Source organism: Anastrepha obliqua, chromosome 5 (genome assembly GCF_027943255.1).
Source record: "Anastrepha obliqua isolate idAnaObli1 chromosome 5, idAnaObli1_1.0, whole genome shotgun sequence".
Taxonomy (NCBI): domain Eukaryota; kingdom Metazoa; phylum Arthropoda; class Insecta; order Diptera; family Tephritidae; genus Anastrepha; species Anastrepha obliqua.
In genome coordinates this window covers 40,908,097-40,918,133 of record NC_072896.1, presented here as the reverse complement: position 1 = coordinate 40,918,133, position 10,037 = coordinate 40,908,097, and the positions used below count along the sequence as shown (strand labels likewise).

General features: G+C 38.0%; 1 protein-coding gene across 4 annotated transcripts; it reads left to right on the top strand.

Moving 5' to 3' along the window:
- On the top strand, positions 1-3,743 carry LOC129247545 (serine/threonine-protein phosphatase PP2A 65 kDa regulatory subunit). Of its 4 annotated transcripts, none has more exons than XM_054886700.1 (10): positions 1-299; positions 361-514; positions 568-986; positions 1,045-1,119; positions 1,190-1,327; positions 1,502-1,843; positions 1,904-2,189; positions 2,244-2,516; positions 2,598-2,726; positions 3,437-3,743. In XM_054886700.1, exons 1-10 carry the CDS (start codon positions 216-218, stop codon positions 3,460-3,462), a joined length of 1,926 nt encoding a protein of 641 aa, XP_054742675.1. In that variant the 5' UTR covers positions 1-215; the 3' UTR covers positions 3,463-3,743. The 4 variants fall into 4 exon arrangements, with proteins under 4 accessions (XP_054742675.1, XP_054742676.1, XP_054742677.1 ...); XM_054886701.1 differs by having other exon boundaries at positions 3,378-3,743; XM_054886702.1 differs by lacking the exon at positions 2,598-2,726.
- Positions 3,744-10,037: the final 6,294 nt, after the last annotated feature.

Sequence of the window (10,037 nt, the reverse complement as noted above, 5' to 3'; positions counted from 1 at the left end):
TTCGGAATCCGACCCTTCTTCGGGTTTACATCAAACGTAAAATATCATAAGAATTCACAGGTAGAAAATTTATCTGTGAAAGTCATTAAAAAATTTGAGATTAACTAATAGATATTCTTTCATAAGAAATCAATAATAGTTATTCGCGTCTTATATTTTGTGGGTCATTATAACATAATATACTTTAACCACTCGAACTTTGTATTTGAGAAAAAATGGCAGCAAGCGACAAGTCTGTCGATGACTCCCTTTACCCGATCGCTGTACTAATCGATGAGTTGAAAAATGAGGATGTCCAGGTTTGTAAACTGCGATGATTAATCAAGTTTCACATTATAAAATTATTTTTATTTGATTTAGTTACGGTTAAACTCGATTAAAAAATTGTCGACAATAGCACTTGCGCTGGGAGAGGAGCGTACACGTTCTGAGCTAATTCCATTTTTGACCGAAACAATTTATGACGAAGATGAAGTACTTTTAGCATTGGCTGATCAACTTGGCAATTTTACAAGTAACTGTTGCATTTCTCACTTATTATCTTGCTCATTAGTATTTCTTTTTTAGGTTTGGTAGGTGGGCCAGAATATGCCATGTACTTGATACCACCCCTTGAGAGCTTAGCAACAGTTGAAGAAACTGTGGTTCGCGACAAAGCAGTAGAATCCTTACGTACAGTAGCAGCAGAGCATAGCGCTCAAGATTTAGAAATCCATGTGGTACCAACATTGCAACGTTTGGTTTCTGGTGACTGGTTCACTTCACGTACTTCGGCCTGTGGACTCTTCTCGGTTTGCTATCCGAGAGTGTCTCAACCTGTGAAAGCCGAACTGCGTGCAAATTTCCGTAAGTTGTGTCAGGATGAAACACCAATGGTTCGACGTGCTGCTGCAAGCAAATTGGGTGAATTCGCTAAAGTGGTGGAAATAGAATATCTGAAGTCAGATTTGATTCCGAATTTTGTGCAATTAGCACAAGACGATCAGGCAAGTATTTAATGATAAGTAATGCATAATTATTACTAACAAATTTTTTTCGCTAAAGGACTCCGTTCGTTTGTTGGCAGTAGAAGCCTGTGTTAGCATTGCCCAATTGCTACCTCAAGAGGATGTGGAACATGTAAATAAACAAACTATAACTAATCATACTGTTGTTATGTTTCCAATAATATAATTTTTAATGTTTATAGTTGGTTTTGCCAACACTACGACAGTGTGCTAGCGATTCTTCTTGGCGTGTGCGGTATATGGTTGCTGAAAAATTTGTTGAATTGCAAAAGGCCGTTGGCCCGGAAATAACCCGTGTCGATTTAGTACCCGCTTTTCAGGTGCGTAGAATTACTATTTCTTAGTATCTAAATTAACTATCAAAAATTACTACAAAAAACGATTAAAATTTTCATAACAAGATTATTGTATAATAAACATCGCATTAATGTATACAAATAACCTAAGAATACATTCTAATTATTTTATCTTATTGGTTTAATTTTATTTCGTAGTATTTACTAAAGGACGCTGAAGCTGAAGTACGTGCAGCAGTTGCCACAAAGGTAAAGGACTTTTGCGCCAATCTAGACAAAACCAATCAAGTTCAGATTATTATGACTTCAATATTGCCATATGTGCGCGATTTAGTGTCTGATCCTAACCCTCACGTAAAATCAGCCTTGGCATCGGTTATTATGGGGTTAAGTCCTATGTTGGGCGCATACAATACTGTTGAACATCTTTTACCCTTATTCCTCACACAACTAAAGGATGAATGTCCTGAGGTTAGGTTGAATATAATTTCAAACCTAGACTGTGTTAACGACGTCATTGGTATCCAGCAACTCTCGCAGGTAATGCATAGTTCATATTGTTGATCTTTTTTTAATCTAATCAAGTTTTTTCTATATTAGTCGTTATTGCCAGCTATTGTGGAACTAGCTGAAGACTCTAAATGGCGTGTGCGTTTGGCTATTATTGAATATATGCCCGCCTTGGCAGGCCAATTGGGCCAAGAATTCTTCGATCAAAAACTTCGTGGCTTATGTATGGGATGGTTGAATGATCATGTGTACGCTATTCGGGAGGCGGCTACATTGAATATGAAAAAACTAGTTGAGCAGTTTGGTGCCCAATGGGCCGAACAAGCCATTATTCCTATGATTTTGGTTATGTCGCGCAATAAAAACTACTTGCATCGTAATTATATGATTCATTATTTAATACAATTTACTGATATATTTTATTTATTAGGTATGACGTGCCTGTTTTGTCTAAACATGCTTGCCGAAGTTTGTGGCACAGATATCACTACAAAATTGCTTCTACCAACAGTGCTCCTATTGGCGACAGATCCTGTAGCAAATGTTCGATTTAATGTTGCTAAAACTCTACAGAAGATATCTCCGTTTCTTGAGGCTAGTGTTATCGACTCCCAAGTAAAACCAACACTTGAGAAACTAAATGCTGATCCTGATGTTGACGTAAAACATTTCGCTTCAGAAGCCATTGCGGGTATCGCTGCAGGTAAATAATTGTCCACATACAACATTTAGCAATGAAATTCATATTATTAATGAGTTATTCATGATTTTCTACAACACCTAGAAATGGAATTAGACATTTTTAGATCGGTTATCCCGCCAGTTGAGGGCAAAGCGAACTCTGCGTCCTTAATGGCAAAATTGGCTGTTCAGCCGCCTCCAGAAAGTATTACTGAGGAAAATGCATTTAACTGTTAGTTGAGTGAAATTCAGTTCAATTATACCTTGATTATATATGTAATTCTATTACATATTCGTTCCCCGGAATGAATAACATATATCATTCTATTTGTGAACATATTCTCATTTGAAATATTGCAATCAGTCTTGCAATTACGATTTAGTTGTTTTGTGTAGTGCACTGTCTCCCAGTTGCGTATGTGTGAATTATTGTTCAGGCCAATTCATTATTGGATTTTTGAATTCTGTAGTAAAGGAATTCGCAAATGGATTTGCAAAAAACGTTAATGTGGTATTAAATAATATTACATATATTCAAATATACAATTCATTTGCGTAAAACACTTTGGAATTCGTAAAATTTTAATTGAAATATTTCTATTTCATAAAATATCGCGTTAGAATCATAAGCAGTTATGTAAGTTATAACAATATAGTGGGTATAATGCTTATTCCACGATTATCTGCGTTGTCATATACATTTCTAATCAAAATACACGTATATCTGTTTATATGTATAGTAATAGTAATGGGCATGGTAAAATTTTCACTACATTACAAATCATTAAATATGTCTCCCGAACTATGTCTAGTTTTTTTTTAAATGTGTACGTTTTTATAAATGTCTGTTTTAATGTTGTTTGTTTCTTTTTTCTATTTGCAGCGTAATCACTTAAAATTCAACATTTTCATTTCAACTTTTTTATCATTTTTTTAATTTAGCCGAAGTAAAAAATGGCAAGGATTAAATATTAATGGCTCAAAATGATCAATAAAGAACTTAAAACATCATCTTCAAGTCAACAAACATTAAGAGCTGGCTATTTGAAAAAATTGCAGATTATTACTGTGCAAAGCAAATGATAAGAACATAACATAATTTAAGCATTACATCAAATTAAAAGTAGATACACGGATTGCACATGCTCTTGATTGTTTAATATATATAAAAATAAATCATCAGTTGTAAGGAGTAGTTCACTCGAGTGCATACAATAATACAAATAAAATTAACTATACCTTGATGCTACTTTTTTCATGTATTATTTTGTAATGATTGCGCACATTTTTCAGATAAATTTTTCAAGAATCCATATCCATGCAAATAAAATATTTGTCAAGGCAAGAGCCCAATTGATAGAAAAAAGTTTTTCTATTACAATTGCAACTGGATATGCAATGGCAAGTCTCCGAATATATTTCTGATTTTCGGAGGCACACCACAAATTGAAGGAGGAGCTCGGCCAAACTTCAGGAAAATTTGTGCGCGCCAATAAGATATATACATATATCTTCTATGATACTTCTTGATTGGCCGAGTTTAATAAAACGCGCCAGTCGTTTCTTTCTCGTGTTAACCGGCGCCAATTGGACACACCAAGTGAAGCTAAGTCCAACGCAAGAGAGGTATTCCTCTTCCTCTGCCATCACCAATTGGCAAATATTTTTTATGAGAAGCCCTTTCATGGCAGAAATACACTCGGAGGTTTGCCATACTCTGCCGAGGGGCGACCGCTATCAGAAAAAACTTTTTCTTAATTTTGGGTTTCGCCGCGATTGGAACCAACGTTCTCTTTGAACTTCGAATGATAGTCACGCACCTACCCATTCGTCTACGGTGTCCGCCGAGAAAAACGCATTTAAAGTTTTTCTATCGATTCCGGAACGCCCGAGCGCCCTTTGTTAATTGTTGAATAACTCGAAAAGTATTTGTTGGATTCACTTCAAATTTTCACACAATATTTTTAATACATTATACTTTAAGAAAATGCAAAAAAATTTAATTTCTTGAAAATTCTGACTACCCGTAACTCCTTAAGGGGGGACCCTCATTTATCGGGTCAAAAAAATCGATTTTTTGGAAATAATTTTAATCTATTCTACAACTATTTAAGAATATACTTTCAAAATTTCAAGTCGATATCTGTATTTTTGAAGGAGTGACAAAATTTTTAACAGGACGCGACGGGTGGCCTGATCGCCTGTATCCAAAACTTTAAACGCGTTTTTCTCGAAACATCATTTTTCGATTTTGTGTACACAATTGAGAACGCTGTATTGAACCAATCAGGCTTTACAATAGCTCATTTTAAAGATAATTAAATTGTTTTCAATGTGACACTAAGTGTTTTTTTAAAAAAAAAGATTTTCATATTTTTTTGTAATTTTAAAGTCAATTTTTATGCATGAAAAATCACTTTTAACATAAAACTGGGTAAAAAATATCAATTTCGACATTTTTTTTTTAAATCAAAATGTCACATCGAAGGTATTATCCTAAAGTTTTAAAAAAAATTTGGTTTTTTTATTTCAGAAAAAAATTCAGAGCGCTAGAATGTACACAGATAGAATGAGGTGCCATGGACGAGGTGTATATTTCCATACTTAAAATGTTTTTTTTTCTTCTCCGAAAATTTTTGTAGACAGTCAAGACATTTATTAAAGTACTTTATGAATTACAAAACGTTTGAAGTTATTTTACCTGAGAAAAAAATTCCCAAAAATGATGCATTTTTCGACCGTCTAAATGAGGGTCCCCCCTTAAAAACTCCAAAAATCTCCCCTTTGGTTAATTTTTTGGCAGATTTGAGCGATGAACGAAATGGATAGAGTGAGTAAACTCTTTTTGACAACTCAACTAAAAAACTAAAATTCCGAATATTCTATTAATAAAAATCTAAATTTTTCGCTTGATAAACTCTTAAATTAACGACGGGCAAAATTTGATGCTAAAAAGTTGTATCAACAAATCAGAGGTAATATTTACATATATAAATATATGTACATATAGTACATATTATTGTTGTGTAGTCAATAGCACCTATCACTTTTGGGAAACGGAATTAACGGTAAGATCTGCAAAAGATGATAAATTCTATAATTATGTATCTTTTCATATTGTAAAAAGCTTGCTTTTGATTTACTGTACGCATGTCTCCGGCTGATTTGGGAATTTCACGTACTTGGCCATTATATTGTCAACTCCGCTCAAGCGTCTGCTAATGATGTTTTGTGACACATTTACCAAAAATTTTTGTCCCACTGACCCCTGGTAGCTTCCTGAAAAGAATATGAATATTTGCCGCCCTTTCTCACAGGATATCCTCGAAAACATTGGTACAAACTTCTCGCCTGAAAGAATCCGTGACCTTCTCAAGGATATGCGCCTTGCGAATCTGTTGCAATACCGCGCGAATATATTTGTAACGCACTCTTGGTTATGCTAAAGAACAAAAAATATAATAAAAATTGAAGCCACATTTGTTTTTACTATTTATCACTTTTCTCTATTAATATACATATATACAGTGACTTAAACGCTTAATAGCGCACTTACTGTTCAACCTTACAACAGAATTTAGGAAATTTAAAATACATAATTAATTTTCCAAAAAAGCATTTGTCATTTATTTAAAGTCTTCTCCATCACATTCACATAAATAAATTATTTACATTCAACATTTTTATACTCTAACTAAGCGTGGGTGCGACAGGGTGGGCAGAATTGCCATTTTTGACGGATATTTGGCATATTTGCCAAATATGCGGATTTTAGTGGTAGCGAAAGTTGGAATCCCGCTGCTGGTCTGATTAATAGCGTAACATAGTCACCTATGCTATCCCCAGCTTTATATCATTCAGCCACTATCGCCTCGATAGCCATAATAGCCGCTGGTGGCAACTGGAAGGATACACAACTTGCCAGATATATCACAACGACAAGGTGGCCATCAGCTTCAACGGTTGCACTTCGTCGGACGCAAAGAGATGCGCGAGCTATTTCAGCCGACTTTTCACACTGCATCCTCCGGCCGACAGAACCAAGCGTCGTGCCTCCAGACAGCTGCACAAGCTGACGAAGGATAGTGCGGCACTTACTTTCTTCAGTGATGAGGTTCAGGGGGCCATCAACAAATCAAAGCCCTGACGGACTTAATATACTGATGCTGAAGCACCTGGGACCATTGGGAGTAGGATTTCTCACTAGGGTCTTCAATCTGTCCTTAGCCATTCTCATTACCCCTGACAAGTGGAAACCATGGAGAGTGGTCCCACTACTGAAACCCGCCAACCAAAGGGAATCTTTTCGCCCTATAACTCTCCTTTCCCCAGTAGTGAAGACACTTGAAGCCCTCCTACTCCCACTCTTCCCGAAACACCTGGCCCCAGCCCCACATCAGCATGATTTCCGATGAGTGCATAGCACCACCACTGCGCTCACCGTCATAAACGCCCCCCTGAGAGAGGACTGTCCTAGTAGCGTTGGACCTAAAAAAGGCTTTCGATACAGTCAGCCATGCCACGCTACTAGATGACATCTTAGAGTTTACACTCCCGCCAGGGCTGAAGAGGTGGTCGGCCAACTATCTGAGCGGTCGTCACTCGTCAGTGATTTTTTGTGACCAAACAGAGAAAGATCAGGCAAGGTGTTCTGCAGGGTGGTGTCCTTTCCCTCTTGCTGTTCAACTTCTATGTCTCGAAACTCCCGCAGCCACCAGAGGGAGTCCCCCTGGTCTCATACGCTGACGACTGCACGATAATGGCGTCGGGCAATGACATCGATACCCTGTGCTCCAAAGTGAACAACTACCTCACCGAACTTTCTCGCTTTTTTACTGCGAGGAATCTCCAACTTTCCCCCACTAAGTCCACGGCGACCCTCTTTACCACCTGGACAAAGGAGATCAAACTGCCTCTCAAGGTAAAAGTCGATGACACACCTATTCCGACGGTAAACAATTCCAAACTTTTGGGTGTAACCGTTGACAGTTTGCTCTCCTTCTCTGCGCACACAACTGCAATTGCCACTAGAGTCCAAAATCGCAACAAGGTCCTCAAATCGCTTGCCGGCAGCACTTGGGGCAAAGACAAAGAATTGTTGCTATCAATATTTATGGCAATTGGCCGGCCGGTTTTAAACTATGCTGCGTCTGTGTGGTCGCTTGGAACCAGTGGCACGCAGTGGATAAAGCTTCAGACATGCAAAACACTGCCATTCGGACAGCGACGGGTGCCTTCTGATATCTCCCCTTCAACACCTTCACAATGAGGCACAGATGCTCCCTGTAATGGAGCACAACAAACTGCTCAGAAATCAGTTCCTTGCAGACACCTGCTTGAGCCAGAGCCGCCTCCCAGGCACGTCAGGAGACACCTATTCAACTACGCCGACGAGATCCAGGACAAAACCAACAGACATCTACTGGACCAGACAGTGTTTAGACAGTCATTAAACGGCATTCACCGGGAGACTGTTACCACCTTATTAAGCTCCCGACCATCGAATGCCGTAATCGGAGACCAACCACCGCGTAACACTGGCAAAATTACGTTCTGGATATTGTAACAGGTTAAACTGCTACCTATCCAGAATTGACCCCGACATACAAAACATACATATGTCCGACATGTGAAGGCACTCCGCACGACACTAACCACCTTTTCACAACCCCCTTAAAACCTACTCATGTAACACCCCTCTCCCTCTGGACCCAACCTGTCGAAACAGCATGTTTCCTGGGCTTACCTTTAGGTGAGCCAGACGAAGACGACTGGTGATATACCCTACACTGACGGGGCTTGTACAATATTACTGCTACAACAACAACAACAACTTGCTAGACAATAGTGCGACACTTACTTTTACCTACGATGATGTTGAGGGGCCCAATAGGGAAAACCTCCAAATACATGGAGGTTGATGCCGAAAAACATAGGCCCAGTGGGAGTAGCTTGTTTCACCAAGTCCTTCAAGAGTGTTCCAACAACTGAAATCCATCAACCAAACGAATCAATCACATGTTCTCTCTCCTTTCCTCAGTAGTGCAGACATTTGACCGACCCCAGCTACACTTCAACATGGCTTTTGTAAAGCGCACAGTATCACCATTGCATTTAACACCATGATAACCAAGATAAGCCGTAAACTTAACCAAAGCCGCCTCGATAAGAGAGCAGTACTAGTAGTGTTGGATTCGTCCAAGGCTTTCGTCACAATTAGTCCTGCTAACATAGTTGATATTGAACAATTCATTGTTGGCAGTGATTTTCACGATCAAATCTCCAAACAGAGGAGGACAAAGCGAAGGATTTTGCAAGATGGTGTACTTTTCCCTTGCTTTTCAACTTCTATTTTGAAGTCCCTTGTTCGATATTAGCGTACGGCGATGACGTCGGCGGCTTGTGTTCGAAAGTAAACGGTTATCCCGCCAACCTTTCTGGCTTCTTCATAGCTTCTTTTTTCCTTTTGGATGAAACAGCAAATTATAGAAAAAGGTTTTTCTAATAGCGATCGCGCCTCCGAGTTTTTTTTTTATTACAATAATTTCAAAATATAATTTATTTATTGAGTCAAAGATTGTAATTTATACTGCTACAAAAAAAAAACAACATTACAATTGTTTTAACGTTAGCCCTGCTAGCTGCGCTACTGACGATACATGTGAGTTAATTAGTAATGGTGGCGTTTTAGATGATCTTCTAGTGCAGATCCTCTTTAAACTCATCTGAAGCTGAGTGGATTACGTTAATCCGTTTTAGGTTTGGAACCGAGTGGATGGCAATATTGCGAGTAGTATTAGGTCAACTGTATCTTCTAGTTTCAGGCTGCTTGGAATTTCTAGCAAGGTGCTGTGCAGTCTTTCGACTTTACCGTTTGAAATGCTGTCTATGCCGCTTCCGAACAACAGATAGTTTCTGTTTTGTTTTTTTCGTTAACGAGCTTTTCATGGCAGATATACACTCGGAGGCACTACTGGAACTTGTTAATACGAATTCTATTATTTCATTAATGGTTCACTCACTCTGCACATCCCCCCACATTGACGGAATCTCGGCAATAAATAAGAAATCGCTTATTTTTTACAATTAAATAAATACATTTACGAAAGATTTTTAGGAATTGTTAATTGTTCGTTCGCCGTTAAGATGAATCTATACAAGGTGTTAACACTAGAGCAACAACAACACTTACAGACATACTTATATTTTGTTTTTGAAATTCCGTACTTGATTTGCCATGATTTAATCAAAATGTAAACAAATGAACAAAGCAACAACAAAGAAGCAGGTCACATTGACATTCAAAATACCAAATTGCAGAGGTTCCCAAATGCCCAAAGACGTCGCAAGATGGCATATACATACATATAAAGTAAGTATAAATGAAGGAAAACCTTCATATCAAATATGCCTAACAGGAAATTCCAAAAAGGTTGCGATCCAAGTAGCTTCTATTGTTGCTCCTGTTCATCACAACTACTAACAATTCTTTAGAAAAAATTAATACTCAATAAACGGCTGAAGGGAAAAGGAACTGAAATAT